This window comes from Gallus gallus, chromosome 1 (genome assembly GCF_016699485.2).
Source record: "Gallus gallus isolate bGalGal1 chromosome 1, bGalGal1.mat.broiler.GRCg7b, whole genome shotgun sequence".
NCBI classification, from domain to species: Eukaryota; Metazoa; Chordata; class Aves; order Galliformes; family Phasianidae; genus Gallus; species Gallus gallus.
In genome coordinates, this window is record NC_052532.1 from 15,639,368 (window position 1) to 15,655,885 (window position 16,518).

Genomic DNA, 16,518 nt, shown 5'->3' on the forward strand with positions numbered 1-16,518 from the left:
CCTGCCTTTTACTGTTTGGCATTTATAATTTAATTCACATCATCCATTTGAGATGCCCATCGTAATAATGTCATCTGTCCAATGGCCCAGCACAGGGAGAGGGAATGCTGTTCACCTGCTTCCTGGGCACGGCTTTTAGCTGCTCGCTGAGCTTTGTTCTCACTGAGGAGTACCTCCAGGAGACCTCCTAAATGGATCTGCTCTCAGGTGCATCTGAGAAAAGTTCAGAAATTACATAAGGCTAAGTTATGCAAACCCGGGTAAACTGACAGTGAATCTATTAAACAACACTCAGTTATTTATGAACCAAGTGCAGGAGGGATGGTGGTATCAAAAATAGGATCTATTTTTCTACTTCTGCACTACTGTATCTTTTTTTTCTCTTCTCAGTTTGGATCCTCCATATGTTTGCTGCTTCTGCATTGCTCATGTTTTCCTCCCTCAGTTCCCCTGCTATACCTCATTTACCTTTTCTGACTCTTTGCAAGTCACTTTTGCCTATCAGATTTTCTCCGTGCACTGCATTTTATGTTCATTTGTATGCAGAATGCAATCTATATGAATTAACTAGATCCTAAATATGTATCAAATCCAACACAACTTTCAGGTTTGCAGAATCGCATCTCTGCCCCTGCCAATCCATCTGCACGTAGGTACCATATGCCACTTGCTTTATCAGGAAGCTTCAGGGGGATCCATTAGAGAGAGTCCGCAGCATAATTAGAAGAAAGAACATTTGTTTTCCCTGCTGCCCTGTTTTCATCCTTCCTCTTCAAATGTTCTGTTCATTTCAATTACGCTTACCATAGCTGCTCCGGCCTGGCCAACCTGGGGAACTAATTGCTTTAAAAGTTAATATCTTGCTTGCAAGGTGGATTTTCTTCCATTTGTTCAACTGTAATCCCAAACCCCTCTAGGGATGCTGTCACAAAATACCGCCTCGCCTCAGGGCAGTTCTGAGGCCTGCAGAGCCATGGTGCAGAGCACAGCCAACCCGCAGCATTCCCCAGTGCTGGGGACAAGGCTGTGTGCCAGGGGAAGGCCCTGCCTGGTGCCTTGATGGCCACAGCCTCACCTCAGCCCCGCTGCCATTCACCAGGCACTCAGTGTAGCACACAGGGTGGACGTTGATCCCCACCCAGCTCTTGAATTTGGCATGGGTGATGTCCCAAGCTCATCAGCATGCATCCCAGCAGCGTCCCGTGTCCAAGAGAGACCTGAGGCATTGCAGGGCTCCCTCCCACTGCCTCTGCACCGATGGCAGCCAGCTCAGAGGATGGATGACCGTGGTGCTGGTCTCTGTGCCATGCAGGCATCCTGCCAGGGCACCAGGCTCTGCATCCAGCAGCAGGATTAATATTTATCAGCTGTTTTTCCATCTTCCTTTTATCCAAGGGAAGAAGCCTGTACACAAATGGTTTTGTTTCATCAGGGAGTTCTTTTGTTTTGTTCTGGTTTTTTTTAACCTTTATTGGAGAGGTCATTCTCTGTTTACTGTAGAGAAAACACAGGCAGACTGTGCAGCTGCTTTTGGAGCACAAATGGTGGGGTTCACAGAGAACATCTTGCAGCCTAGCTGCGCTTAAACAAGCTCTGCTGCCTCCTCAGATGAATTTATCTGTGATATGGTGAGTGCAGTTGTGATAGAGGAGCAGACTTGCCCTGCAGGTGCTGTGCTGGACACCACAGCACCATGCTGCAGGTGCCCAGGGGATAATCCTGAGCCATTTCTCCTGTCCAGCTCTCCACAGGAAACCCCAGCATAGCTGGAAGGATGGTCTGGGAGATCAGGTGCATCTGAGGAGACTACACTGTGGTGGCAATGGCACGTCTCTGCCCACTGGTGTCCTCATATGTGATTTGAGGCCACACTCATCTGCCCGGGGCCTCTCATGGCAATGGCGCAGTGCCAAGCTGCTGGTAGCCGTGCTTACTGCTTCTCTTGGCTTCATCTCCAGCTGCACATAGGAGGTGAGGAGGCTGAAGAGGGTTAAATTTGGTGGAATGGGATGAGGAACAGGCATGTGATGGGTGCAGTGCTCAGCCAGACCATCCCTGCTGGAAGGACTCAAGCCATTAAGCCCCAGGTGTTCTGGCCTCCTACTGCTTGCCATAGGTCAGAGATCCCAATCAGTGAAAATATACTGTGCAGCCAAATCTGTAGTGCTGAATGTGTGAAGTTGACCTGTCTGTCCACAAACCATCCTTGGTTACCCTCAGTGTTCCCCTGTGAAGTGCTCAGGGGCATTAAAACACACACTGCTTTTCCTCCATCTGTTTTTCTGTCCACTGCAGTTTGCAATTCCCATCAGCTCTACAGTCTGTGACATCTTCTAGAGCAATTTTAAGTCCAGGATTGCTGCTCCTGGTCAGATTCTGTACAAATTCATGAAGGAAGAGATATCTCTATGCACTGAAATATCTGGAGGGCTTAGCCATGCAACTGATAGGAAATGCCAGGAGTGTATCCTTTTGTCTAATTAAAGTTGATGGATTTTAGCTGCCAATATTCAAGTTTTATTCTTTTCCACTTCCTAGCATAATTAGGTATGGAGATTCATAAGGAAACAAGGGAGGAATGGTTACTTAGCCAAAGGGAGTCAATAGCTGTGACTGATTAATAATCATGGGTGTTTACTAGCTACTAGACTTTCATGTGTTGCCTGCAAGGGACTTAGAATTACTAAACAAAAGCTAATTTCATGGGATCTAACTGTTTAAAATGGGAATGTGGATTCTGAAATATCTCCTCCAGAAAACAGCAGTGTATAGCAATGAGCCAAGGGAGGGTTTCACTATCTTTCTCAGTGACCTATAGTTGTTGTTTGCTGCCCCAGCAGCTTCCCCAGCAAGCAGACAAGGACACCTCGCACACCCCAGCTTGCAAACAAGTTTCCTCATGTAATTTGCAGCCGAATTACACAGAGGAGGTGGAAATCAAATATTTATAAAGTAGTACTTAACTCATAACTGTGTTTCAGTTGAGAATTTTGAGGGAGCAAATGGTAAGTCTGACCTTGAGGGGGTTTGTTGACACCTGGCAACACATTGCTGTGGGCCAGCAATATCAGCAGTCAGTCATGAGCAACTGGATTTCACCAGGGAGGTGTGCAAATATGATTAAAACTTCAGAGTGCTCAAGTAAACATCAGATGAATTCGTTCAGCTGGATGTGGTGAGAGAAATCAGCCAAGCTGACATTGTGTGCAGTGCCAGAGATCTGCCTTTTGTTGACCAAAGGGTTGGGTCCACCAGGAGAAACTGCTTTAAAGCCCACGTTAAAGCAAAGTATACTGTACATTTTACAACAAAGTATGTGGTGCAGTGAGTTGTCTGAGAAAGTGAGGAGTATTTCAAGTGTGTGTGATACTTGCCTTCTGGTCCTTGTGGCTGAAATGAGCTGGGAGCCTCTTCTGGTCTTTCAGGATGATTTATCTCCCTAAAATCTTCACCTCACCTTTCGAACTTCTGTATTCCTCATGCCTGCTCTAGGCCATTGGACGCCCACACATGCCTGCCTACTGGTCTCTGGGATTCCACCTGTCCCGGTGGGGTTACGCCAGCCTTGATGTCCTAAAGAACACTGCCAAACGCATGCACCACTATGATATCCCCTTTGTAAGTATGAACTTTTCTCCGTATGTGCTCATTTTGAAATCCAAAATGAGATGAATAAAATTATATTAGAGGAAATTTGATTATCCCATGAAGAGAATCGTAGAACAAAAGGATGTTGATAATCTCATGTAGTGGTTTCACAAGCCATTTCTGCACAATATCTTTACATAGCTTTACAAAGCTCAAGAGAATGCTTAGAATGGGCTTTGAATGTGAGATTTTAGTGCTGCTCCTGGCTGCATTGCAGGCAGGTTGGGCTTGGGTTTGCCTTAATGCTGTGACAACAATTTATTGGTGTATGGCAGTACAAGGTGCTGGCATTTTAAACACAAAGTATGGCAGAGCTGACACATATCACTGCCAAGTAGATGCTAACCTAGGACTTCTGTGTATTCGTTTTGCCCATTGCTTTCACATAAATTTATAGGGGCTGAATTCAGCCTCAGTAGTTTACAGTTACTATAATCAATCTCTTAGGTCTCATTTCATAGGTTAATTCCTCCCTAGGAACACGGTTGCACCCATTCTGATTTTCTGTTTAAAATGCATCAATGTTTGCTGTTAAAATGCTTAGGATGTCCAGCATTTCGATATCGACTACATGGATCATCGCCTGGACTTCACCTATGACAAAACGAATTACGCAGGTCTGCCCGAGTACATCAAAGAGCTGAAGACAGCAGGAATGCACAGTGTCATTATTCTGGTAAATTAAAAATGTTGCTAATTATTTTTCCATTTATAAGAACTATTTGCATCGTGGTGCTCACTGCAGTATCCAGGTGCTCACGCATGCATGCTGTTGTGGAACACTTTCTATTTTTGTCATTTATTGAGAAGAGCTGAACAACAATTTCTTGCAGACGTTACATTCAAATGTGCTGCATTTATCAGATACCTGTGTGTGTGTCAGGAGTATCTCTTTACCATAACATCAATTTTCTTTCATTTCTTCCACTCATCTATGAAAAAAAATTGCTTCTTTTCAGGTCTGAGCTGAGATAGCATTGCTTTAATGCAGTTCTTTTTCTGATAATGAACAAATGAGTTTAATATGCAGACAGAAATAGCTGAATGGTGGAAAAGATCTACTCACAATCAATCTGGGGAGCTGGTACCTATAAATCATGTTGCCTTATGTTTTCTTTTCATCTGAATTAATGTAAGAGAAATTTGTTTGCACAAAAAAACAAACAAACAAACAAAAAAAAACCTGTGGAAAATGTGTGCTGAACCTTTAACTAATATTGATGTACAGAATCACAGAGTGGTTGAGGTTGGAAGGGACCTGTGGAGGTCATCCAGTGCAAGGCCCAGCTCAAGGAGAGACACCTAGAGCTGGTTGCCCAGGACCATGTCCAGATGGCCTTTGGTGGTCGCCAGGGTGGGAAACTCAAAAGAATTAATTTGAGCAGAAGTGAAAATCAGAGGTTTCCATTTGCCCTTGTCAGATTTTCCAGCAAGATTGCCATCTCCCCCCAGCAGTCCCCATGCATGTCCTTGAACTGAAATCACTTTTCTTCACAGTAAATACAGAGAATGTCAGTGGTGGTAAGGAAACTAGAGGCGAGTAAATTAAATAATAGTCTTTGATGAGTCCATAAGACATTGCTCTGCAGGGCCCTACTGCAGCACAGTACTGCACAGCCTGGCGAGGGCAGGGGTGGTGGCATGACCTCCCATTTCTGTGATGGGAAAGTGCAGGGGGGCTAAGACCCGGAGCAAGGAGCAAGTGGGCACAAAGTGCTGCTGAAGAGAACAGAGTCATAATCTATTCACTATGATCGCTAGAGGCAGGATTAGAAAAAAAGTGCCTTAAATTGCAGCTATAACTAACTAACTAACTAACTAAACACGTATATAATATATAATCAGGTTGAGGTGACCCACAGGAGGCAACGACCTTGCAGGGACATCTCCAGTCTTTTTTCACTGCCATTCCCATCTTCTATTTTCCAGCCTACGTGGTCAGCTTATACCTTTCATTAGGTTCTTATGTAGCTCAAATTGCCAGTCTCACATCCTGCTGTTTGTGTTCTTGATATACTTATTTGCAGAAGCTTATTCTCCCTCAGCCCTTTTTCGCTAGTTTAAATGAACAAAGGTATTTTACTCCCTTTTTATGGTGTGTGAGCTTCAGATCTCTTAGTAGTGGCTCTTCCTCACTGATGCCCCAGTTTGAATGCTGTCTGTCTAGTAAATACCTGGATTTCACCATCTCCAGACAACGTTCCCCCAGTGTTTGGAGAATGGCAGTAATATTCCCTTAATTCTATCAAAAATGCCTCATATGACAAAGATCTGCATCACTTTTGCCTCCATTATATTGGTGGCTCATCTTTGTAATGTTTCCAGTTAATCCAGATGAATTGAGAAGGGACAGACCACAGATGTTTGAGCACTAAGCTGATCCAGCTTTTTTAAAGTAAGAGGCATATTTCTCCCTTGATCAATGGTGGTGTCTTCAAAGGCAACAATACACTAAGCAGCAGAGTCCAAATCTGTGGGATAATGCCTTTTTTTACTGGTGGCGGTATGTTAAATCTTTCCTGAAGCTGAGGTAACTGGGAGCTTCTGCAGTTTCCCATTCTAAAAATCACATTCTTCCGTCAAATAGCAAGTCAGAAGTGTCTCCCTGGTCTTATTTTTCCTCCAAAATTTGTTGGGAAGTTCAGCATACTGCTGAGGATGGGCCAGGCAGTACCTCAAAGATCCACGGCAGTGTTTTCTCCTTTTAAAACAGTTACTAGATTCCTTGGCAATGTAATAGATCTGCTCATAGCTTCATTAAAAAAGGCTTCCCTGTACTTATGATTGGCTTAATTTTCAACTTTTTGCACTAGAATTGCACTCACGGCCAGGAATTTTTTAAACAAAACCACAGTAAGTGCTTACCTACATATTAGTAATGGAAATAGCAGCCTTTATGGTGGGACTGTTTGCCAACAATTCTAGTGTGCATGTCCTTAACTGACCCAGTGCTATTGCGTCTGTAAATTGTGAGAAGTACAAGGGTACAGCACTGAAAGCTTCCATTCTTGGAGGAAGCTTCCACCTTTGGAGGTCCAAGACACAGTGCTTAAACAGTAACATTATTAAGTCACTTTGATGCACAGCAATTTCAAGAAAAAAATTAGCCCCAAATTAATGGGATACATCATTATAAATAGCTAACCCATCTGTACTTGAGCACATGCACAGACAGGAATGAGTGCTCTTTCCAATTGCTTTGCAGTTTGGGCTCCCTCCATCGTTCAAAACCTCTCTAAAGATCAGCCAACCTCTTAGAGGTCTAACATTTAAACACCACCTGCTTATTTATTGAGTTATCTTAAGTTTGTGAGACATGAATATAGGGTAAAACACTGAGTTTGGGGTAGCTCTTCCCGTGTACACTCTTGCCCTTTGGTAAATACATGGTAATCACTCCCTTCTCATCAAAGTTAGGATGTCCCCAATTGTTTTGCACTTTCTGCTGTGTAGGAAGCTACAAGGATGAAGTCACGTTATAATGGGTGAGGTACATTATCTTCTTACTTGTGAACTTCAGCAACGCTTTCAAAGCACTTTCAGTTTCTCAAGAGGTTGATAGAGCAGGGCATGTAACTGTTGCTATATACATCTAAATTCAGTAGTTAGGCAGTTACAAGGAATGTAGTAATCATTCTTCAGTTATGCAATAAGCCCATGTGAATACTAATAGGAGCCCCTTCTTTCCCCTCTCCACTAACCTGTAAACAAGGACTGTGTTGTGCTCCATGTCTTTAGATATGCTTGTAAGAAAGAGCATAGACAAGATCCAGTTTGCTGTCCATTTCTGACAAACTCCTGGGAAGTACAGGTTGCACTGCTAGTGACATTTTCTACCTTTCCTTTATTATATACAACTACTATTATTTCTGTCAAATTTTGGCTGTTATTTTTGTTAGTGATCTCTATCATTCCCATTAGGTGAGCCAGGAGCTGAAACAATATGAAAAGTTTTGTTCCCAAATGAGGAGAGCCATGCTAACTGCAATCAATATAAGTATAATCCAGTCTGATACAGAAAGAACTCTTGTCTGTTTAGATCCCCTTTGGTAGTGACAGTAATGAGTGAGTTGCCCAAGTGCAGCAGACTGTTGGCTACCTCGTGCTGATTTCAGGAAATGTGCTCTGATTGCTGTCACTTCATGTCATATAAAACCTCCAGTGAAAGGGCTGTGAATGGATTCTGCACATCTCTATTTGGTGTGCAGCTGGTGCCTCACCATCCAGAAGCTCAGACTCCATTGCATCCAATGCTGAGAGCTCTCCATGCCTGTGGTCACTTTGGTAGCAGCATGGCTGCTCTCAGTGTAGCCCCTCAGCAATTCTCTCTCCTGCTGTCTTTCAGAGGCATCCTCCACGTAAGGGAGATTTTGCATGAATGTCATTACTTTGTCATCATTACTGTGCTGAATAAGATGCATACTTCAGCCATGACTTATTCTGAGTCAGAACAAACGTATTGTTTAGAAACAAAGAAAAGTTCTGAAAAGAAAAAATTATTAGAATGGAAAATTATAAACATTATTACTGAAGAGAAGCTCTAATTAAATACCTTATATACCTTCCATTAAAACACACTAGAAATGAAAACAGCTAGGGATGACATGAATGAGAATTTCTTCTTTTCTTAAGAAAAGAAGTCAGTGCAAACATGATTATGATTCAAAATAAGACTTAATAGCTCTAACATTTTGAAATCCAGCTCTAAGAGCTGTAGAGGCTAAAATTTCCAGAAATGAGTTTTAATGGATGTGAGTTAAAATCTATATTTGAGGCCATAGGTGAAACTGTGCTGGCCTGGGTAAGTGCTAGGGGACCCACAGGTTTCAGAGCAGCCAGTCAGAGGTATTGTTGCTCAGCATCTTCTTTAAGAGCTGATAAAAGATGAGTTAGGGAAGGTTTAACGGATATGAACTTCCTTCTCCCATAAACAACCAAAGGAATGCAAAACTAGGACTGGGAGAGTTTATTTCTCTTTAGGACATAGATAAACCTGCATAATATATTAGATTTATGCACAGGAATAACCTTTCAGCTGAAGGATACCAGAAGTTTGGATTAGGAGTAGCTAATTAAGCTGATTTCTTCCAGCCTTCAAGTCTCTTGAGAGCCATATTTTCCACAATAATGAGATAATTACTGCAGATGGACAGTTTTCTCTTTTCCAGAACTGAACTATTCAAGGAGTTAAAAACACTATAGACATTTACACTCTTTAATTATGGAAGTGATGTTGGAGCTACATAGTTAAAGCTGAACTTTATTTTGCAGTTAAAGTGAGGGTTTAGCAGGCGCTTTTGGTTTTGATGCATGGAAGAATACAATTTCCTGACCAGGGCAATAGCTGTCATAGGGCTTACAAGTAAATCAGGCAATTAATTTAGGCGTTAAAATGAATTTTAAAGCATGCCCTTAAAGGATATTACTATTTGAGATCATACATTATTTGTCCTTCAGTTTCTTATTTAAACTCCAATAACTTTTTAATTAAAATTCCTTTGAATTATGGCTCAAGGAAGGACTGTTTCAGTTGCATTTCTATCTCTTGTATGTCGTAACTGAATGTTTTTTTGCCTTAAGCAGAACCTGAGGGGATAACATTTTCTAAGAGAAAAGGGAAGAATTCCCTTCTAAAATGGCTGCAATCTTCCTTCATTCTAAATAATACAAAGCAGAGAGCTGCTCCCAATTAGGGGCATTCTGCTAAGCACACTAACCTCCTTCTATTCCCAGTTGACTGCTGAGCAGAGTTCTTCACTGGCATCTCGGAGTTTTCCTACTTTTATTACTTACTGGTATGGAGGGCCACCATCCTACCCAGGCACAGTTTAGGCCTCCTTTCAATGAGCTCGATGGTCACAGATGGCCATCCTGGGGCAGAGAAACTGGTAGTGTTCCTGTAACTGTGGAAGTGGAAGTTGGTGATTACCCTTGGGCCATGATGGTGGCAGGAGGAGTGATCTGCAGGATGTAAGCTGCTGGTGATATCACATCCATGGGGAACAGAGGAGTTTGGTCACTTGATGTGGAGAACTTGAGCTACTCTGCACCAGGCTGACATAAAACATCCTCAGCTGACATCGGGTCTGAAGAGAGGGCTAACAAGGTTGGATGTGTCCCAACTGCAAGCTCCTTGAGATATTTTAGGTGTTCCAAAGTTGAGCTGCTGAAGCTGGAGAAGCTGATATGGGAGTTATTTTGGAGGAAATCCAGAGATGCCAAGTGTAGTGACCTCAGAAGGGAGGAAAATAAAATTCAGTGCCTCTTTAAAATTTGTTGAATACAGTCTTGTAACAATAAACGTGAAGGTGTTTATTAATTTCACTTAACTTTTGTCTAATACAAGAGATACTAGCAACTCTTTAATGACTTTTTCTATATTATTATGTGCTCTCTACTCTTACTAAATTGTAATGCTGGTTTCTTCCAGTATTTTTGCAATGTGCATTAATAACATCAAATTGTTCTAAAATGTAGAAGTAGAAAAAGTAACCATTGTCTCTGAGATAAAGGAAGTGTAACCACTGTTTTTAGGATCCATTTATAAGCAAGGATGAAGAACCAGGTACTTACAGGCCGTATGACCTCGGACAGGAAATGGGAGTCTGGATAAACAACTCCGATGGCGTAACTCCTGCTATTGGAAAGGTCAGTCTACTGAATTCTCTTATGCGCTTCAAAATGTTAAAGAAGATGCATAACAGAAATGAAAATGTATCTGGACATTTGTACCTTTATACTCTAGTCCTTGCCTCCCGGATACTCAGTGTTTCCTGACTACACCAACCCCAGGACAGTGGAATGGTGGACCCAGTTGTGTCTGGAGTTTAAGGATGTCCTTGACTACGACGGGATCTGGATTGTAAGTCTGAATATATTTGCCTTCCTTTCTTTTCAAAACAGAGAACATGGCTTTTGACATGTCTTACTCTCTTTATTAAAGGATATGAATGAACCATCCAATGACTTAACAGGCCAACTTCCTGGATGCGCTGCTAATGATATCAATGACCCTCCTTACATTCCTAGTGAGTAAAGCTTTTTTGCAAATCTCTTTCATAAACTCTTAGGAAAATTTTCTCTCTTATCTTTTTCCAAGTGCGTTGCTACAGATTCATTCAGAACACAATTGGCTCAGATTTAGCAGAGCACTAAGATTACCTTCTTTGGTCACCAAGGCAGCCTTACAACAGAACTAGAAAAATGGCCTTCCCTGGTGTTCTCTGAGCAACAGGTCTGCTTCATAGAAAGGGCAAGATACCTGTAGACTCAGATGGAGATTTATGGAAGGAGTAACCCCTCTGTATTGCCATCATCACTGTGGGTGATGGGGCTGGGCAGTCCCTGACTTTTCTACAACTCATGACATGAAAGGTTGCATATCCCTGATACCTTAATTATTTTTTCTTTCAGGAAAAAAAAAAAAAATCCAGCCCTTTATTAGACATGAGCTATAGGCTAAAATTAAATTTTAAAATGCCCAGGCCTATGGGAGTGTGTTAAGAGGGGGAACACCTCTTCCAGTAGCTGAGATAATGGCATGCTCATTCTCCCCCTGGAAGCCCTGAGTGCTTACAATTAGTGCCAGTGCTCCTCGCATGAATCCAGCCAACATTTCCCCAAGAAAGCCATGCTGCCTGACCGAGGCTAAAGTACAGCAGAAAGCTGAGACAAAAATGAGGTATTGACAGTGAAGTACTGGAAATGTCCTCTTTTCCTCTTTAGGCTGTTTTAATGTCGCGTGAATTCTTCCTTTTATTTATTGAAGCTCATTTCTCTTCGCTCAGTGTACAAGAGAAACTTAAACATAACAAAAGCATGACATAAAATAATAAAAACATCGTAAATTATTGAAACCAGAAGCAGAGCTCTAAAATACAATTTAGATGTTTGTTCCCTTTTGGAGGAAACTGTCGGTTGTAACGGCCATATTTCAGCACTGTGGGTCTTGATCAAGTTCTCTTGTGCAAATGCACCTCACTCTCAGTGCCTCAGGTGTTTGGCAATGCAGCCTTCAGTTTCCTTTTCTATATCATACCACAATCACCTGGACTCATGGTTTGACCTTCTAAAAACAAAAGTCCTTCAAATCAATTTTCTTTAAAACACTTTACAGTGGAGATTAATGTGCAATCTGTAGTACTGAGGCAGAATGAGAAGTATTCAGAATAAGAATGAAGCACAAACATATGACTGATACGGCAGCATTTGCTTTCATATCCCACCTTCATTTTACAGGGTTCATAACTAAGCGTCACTAGGACATTAAGTGTAACTTTGCCCAGAACCTCAGTGTGTTCTTTAATGCTGTTCCAGTAAAGGTTTCTTGGAAATTGCCTACAAATCAAAGTATTTCTGATGCAGGTCCGCCACACTGGAGCCTTTTTGTCTAAAGACCCAAAGACAAGGACTCCAGCATTGGTGGCCCAGAAGAGCAGACAGGCTAATGGGGTTCCAGGTGCAGAGCAATGCACTCTGTAGTAAAGAACTGCAAACATAAAGTGATCTGGCATTGAAGTTTCCTGCTCATTGACAAATATTTACAATAACGCTTGTGCTCAGGTGTGCAAAGGAGGTCTATTTGACAGCCTCTTATTTATTTATTTGGGGGGTAGAGGATTTTGTAACACTTGTAACTCCATCTCTAAAAATAAAGCCCCTGTATAACCCAAATGTCTGACCTGCCCAATTCCTGCTGAATTGCATATGGCATTTGCAGGGAGGCTACCTGCAGAGGCTGAGAATCACATTTTCCACACCAAATGGGTCTTGCCAGCATCTCCTTAATGTGGGATCAAAGACCAGGCAGCATCTGTGCAGCCAATTCATATTTCTTCCCTTTGGCTCAGCTGGACCGGAGCTGTGCCAGCGAGGTCAGGGCTGCCCCTGACGATTTCTGAAGGCAAAAAGCTGCTGCTGCCTCCACTGCTTGTGATCTGCTGATGGAGAGTTACTGCATAACCCATCCACGCGTGAATACATCCATTATAATCTGTCCTTGCTCTCTTCTGCTCAGAGTATCAAGCCATAGCAGATGGCCTCCCAAGGACTGCTACATCTCATGCTATTCCCTCCCCTGTACAGCCCTGACAGTCCCTGCTCATTGCTCACGTGCTGCCTGGGGCCATGCCATCAGTCCTGCTGCCTTCCAAGTCTTCAGGGGAAAAAAGAGCCATGAATTTTGCCACAGTAGGGCAGCTGAGCACTGATCCAAACCTGGATGTCATGATTTCGTGCGAACACACAAGTTCCCTTGGCATCTGAATTTCTGTGATGATTTTGATGGTTTATAGCTATTTTTTTTTCCCTTGCTATTATGGAAAATCTGTAAGTATGTGAAGAACATGTATGTATATTCTTAACTTAGCAGTGCAGAAGTTTTCTCTCTGGCTATTACTGAGTACATGATGCCTGTACAGATGTTCTGAATTACTGGGCATAGAATTTGAACCTCATTAGTAGGGGTTACTCCATACTATCAGGACACTTGTGCCTACAGCTATGTGCTAACCTCCAACTGGTGCAGATCCTGCAGTTCTTCAGCTTTTCCTCTTTCCAAGACCCTTGACATTTTCAGTCCTAAAAGTGTGGAAATACAAAGAGATCTGAACTGTGACATGCAATGTTTTGTGTCCTTCTCAGGCATTACTGATCACTCCCTGGCTCAAAAGACTCTGTGCCCTGACTCCAGGACTTACCTGGGGGAGCACTACAACACGCACTCTCTCTTTGGCTGGTCACAGACTGCTCCAACTTTCCAGTGAGTTCTCTAAGTGTTTCTACAAGTGGGTTTCAGGTGATGGTGAGACATTTTAAAAGCAGCTGCCCTTGCCTGGGAGATCTGTAATGGTAACTAATAAGAAGCAGCTACGTGTTTCACATTGCTGTTTGTCATTAAGTATTTCAAGAAAAGAGACTCTTGGCAGAGGAAGCAGAATCTTTTCCACTTCTACTTTCCTCAGCTGAAATCGGGATTAGCTCTTCAACTGCTTCTTTCCTGCAAGGAGAGCAAGATGTTCCCATCCAGTGTTAGAGCTGTTCCCGTGACAGAGCAGCACCACAGAGATTCCTCCATCCCTTCACTAATATGGCCCAAGCGGAGGAGCTTCCGTGGCTGTTGGTGAAGGATCCATACTCAGCTTCCCAGCTGCTGTTGGAGCCACCTCTGATCTTGGCAGGCAGCATTTTGCTTTTTTGCCTGGGGCTCTGTGGGTACATGGCTGAGCTGCATTGCAGCAGGGTTGTTGTAGGCTACTGTAAAGCTGTCCCTTTGCAATGCGGAGGCACGCAGAATGGGCTTGCACAGCCAGACTGCTGCTGCCAGGCTGGAGTGACACAGAAACTGGCTGGTTAAATCAAATGGACAAATCACGCTTTTTCCAGCAGAGAGCTAAGGCATCGATATGTTTAATGACACAATGTAAGTGCCAAAGCAGGGGTCCTTGGGCTGGTTTATTTTAGCACTTAGTGCACATTTGCACCAATTGTATCACGGAGGCATCCAGGGGAGTGAGGTGGCTAAGTGAGCCTATTTAAGGTGTTGATGCACTTGCATCTCTGTGCCAAGCCTGGGGGAAGGAAAGCTCTGGGAAAAAGCCAGAAGCAATCTGCTGGCTCCTGTGCAGCCCAGCTTCACTGAGCAGAGCAGAAAGCTCTCAGCCCTTACCCTTGCTGGTCACCCAGCCCAGGCATCCCAACCTCCGCAAAGGTCCTCCCATCGTAGGAGCCTCCACCATGGGTGTCTTTCAGTCTCCTCCAAGGTGGTGAATATTATGTGTTCCCGTGCTGCTTATTTTATTCAGCCAAACTTTCTTCAGGGGTGGAAAAAGCCATGAAAAGCACCAGCAGAGACAGGATTTGCTGCAGAGCTATGGAAATCTGATGAAAAATTTTACATATTCATTTGAGTTTCTTTTCATGGCTGGTTGTATACCATTCCTGCACGCACTCTTCCCCAGTAATATAGTAAATTAAATTACTGATAGTAATATTTAGCAAACCAGCATCAACTGTAGGATATTAGCTGAAAATGAATGACACATTCATAATCGTATACAAAACAATTCCAAGAATTATGCTAGTGAAGCCAGAGAATAGGAAATGTGTCATCTCAGCCATGTATGCAGTCAAATGGCTTGAATTTGGATACAACAAACTAGCTACAATCAGCCTGTGCATAGCTTAGGGCCAAGTGCTATTCACACACAATATTCTGTAAATAATTTCAGTCCACAAATATATTTGAGAACATTAGAGTCACTTCAGCAACGATTCATGATAGATTGAAAATTATCCAATAAATGATGTGCTGTAAATTGTTTACGCAGATCTGGGTCATAGTTGCATTGATCCAATATTACCCTCGTTAGCACCTACTTTTTCAGACAGAGCCGAATTTGTACTGCACAGACAGAGCAGAGGACTTGTATACAGGACAGCCTTAAAATGGTTCAGGAAAAAGACATTCCTGCCCCCGCAGTGCTCAAAAATGCCATTTATACACAACGTGCAGTTTCATGCAGTCATTGGGCTTGGTGGTGGCCCTACAACACAAACCAAGCAGGTCCCGCTTGGCCAAGAATTGAGTCTCTTGCTCTACACGGCCCATAAGCATCATATTTGCAAGCCTATATGGAAGATTTTGAGTTTGATGTGGTTTTGTATATTATTGGTGGTTGTTTTTTTTTTTCTTCCTATGGAAGCAAATGTTGATACATTTTAAAGCCTCTGTGCCACTACAGAAACAAAGCCAAATGTTGGCCATTACAAACACGGGTGAAAGCTCTTGCACAGATCTTGTTGAGCAAAGTGAGAAGGAGGCGGATGGCAAGCAGCATGGCTAATATCTCAGGCTGGGATTTCCCAGATAATCTAAGGAGTTTTGTTTCCCAAATTCTAACAAAGCAGAGTTGAACCTGAGTTTCGGCGATCTATAATGTTACAATATCTAATCCCACACAGAGATTATCCTATATTGATCAATTTTTTTAATAGGTTTGTTATTAAGGCATATTGCACTTCATTTGTCTTCTGATGGTGCAGCAAAATCACTTCTAAAAGGCAAGGAAAAATTCATTCTGGCACCAATTCTGTAATGAAATCTCATAAATCAAACGATGAAGGAAATCGGGGGAAGTACTACAAGAAAGGGATGACATTTTGAAAGATTACGTGTTTGCTTTCTATATTGGTTTTAAATGTTGGTTTGGTGATATTTCTTTCTTTTTCCCCCTAACTTTTAAGTCCAGGATATTAGGACTTTATTTGCCAATACAAATCTCAAAATAAATCTTATATTGAAAAAATATATGTATTTTACTTCTTAAGAAACGGTTGGGCACTAAATAAAATGAGTTAATATAGAAATAATTTTGTTTTAAATTTTCACTTTGAGACAATATTGAGAATCATTGAAGTGCAAAATAGCTTTTAGGACATATCTGGCACAAAGTGCTTCATGGATCAGATAGATTTTAATTGTTTACTGTGGCCACTGAGTAAAACTTTCCCTTGTTTACAGCTTTGGAGCCACACTTTCACATGACTCACATTAGAGTAGTAAAGGTTCGAAGAGTAACACCATCTCAGACAAAATTGTGCTGGGAAGCTCGGGCTGATCATCTGACTTTTTTGGGTGCCACTCTTATTTTTAATGACTTTGTTGCATTTTGTCACAGCGTTGTCCAGCAGGCAACTGGGAAGCGGGCGTTTGTCCTGAGTCGGTCCACCTTCGTGGGCAGCGGGAAGCACGCTGGTCACTGGCTGGGTGACAACAAGTCGCAGTGGAAGGACATGCACTACTCCATCATCGGCATGCTGGAGTTCAACCTCTTTGGCATTCCCTTTGTGAGTCTGAAGTCCTTCAGGCAA

The 16,518-nt window shown here is 42.5% G+C and overlaps 1 protein-coding gene across 1 annotated transcript in view; it reads left to right on the top strand.

Moving 5' to 3' along the window:
* Positions 1-16,518, top strand: part of SIIL (sucrase-isomaltase, intestinal-like) — a 47,209-nt gene that overhangs the window by 12,903 nt on the left and 17,788 nt on the right. The window contains exons 6-12 of the mRNA XM_015275757.4: positions 3,493-3,618; positions 4,193-4,324; positions 10,183-10,296; positions 10,394-10,510; positions 10,592-10,676; positions 13,291-13,408; positions 16,326-16,494. Of these exons, the coding sequence (XP_015131243.3) occupies positions 3,493-3,618; positions 4,193-4,324; positions 10,183-10,296; positions 10,394-10,510; positions 10,592-10,676; positions 13,291-13,408; positions 16,326-16,494 (861 nt within the window). The remainder of the gene's footprint in view (positions 1-3,492; positions 3,619-4,192; positions 4,325-10,182; positions 10,297-10,393; positions 10,511-10,591; positions 10,677-13,290; positions 13,409-16,325; positions 16,495-16,518) is intronic.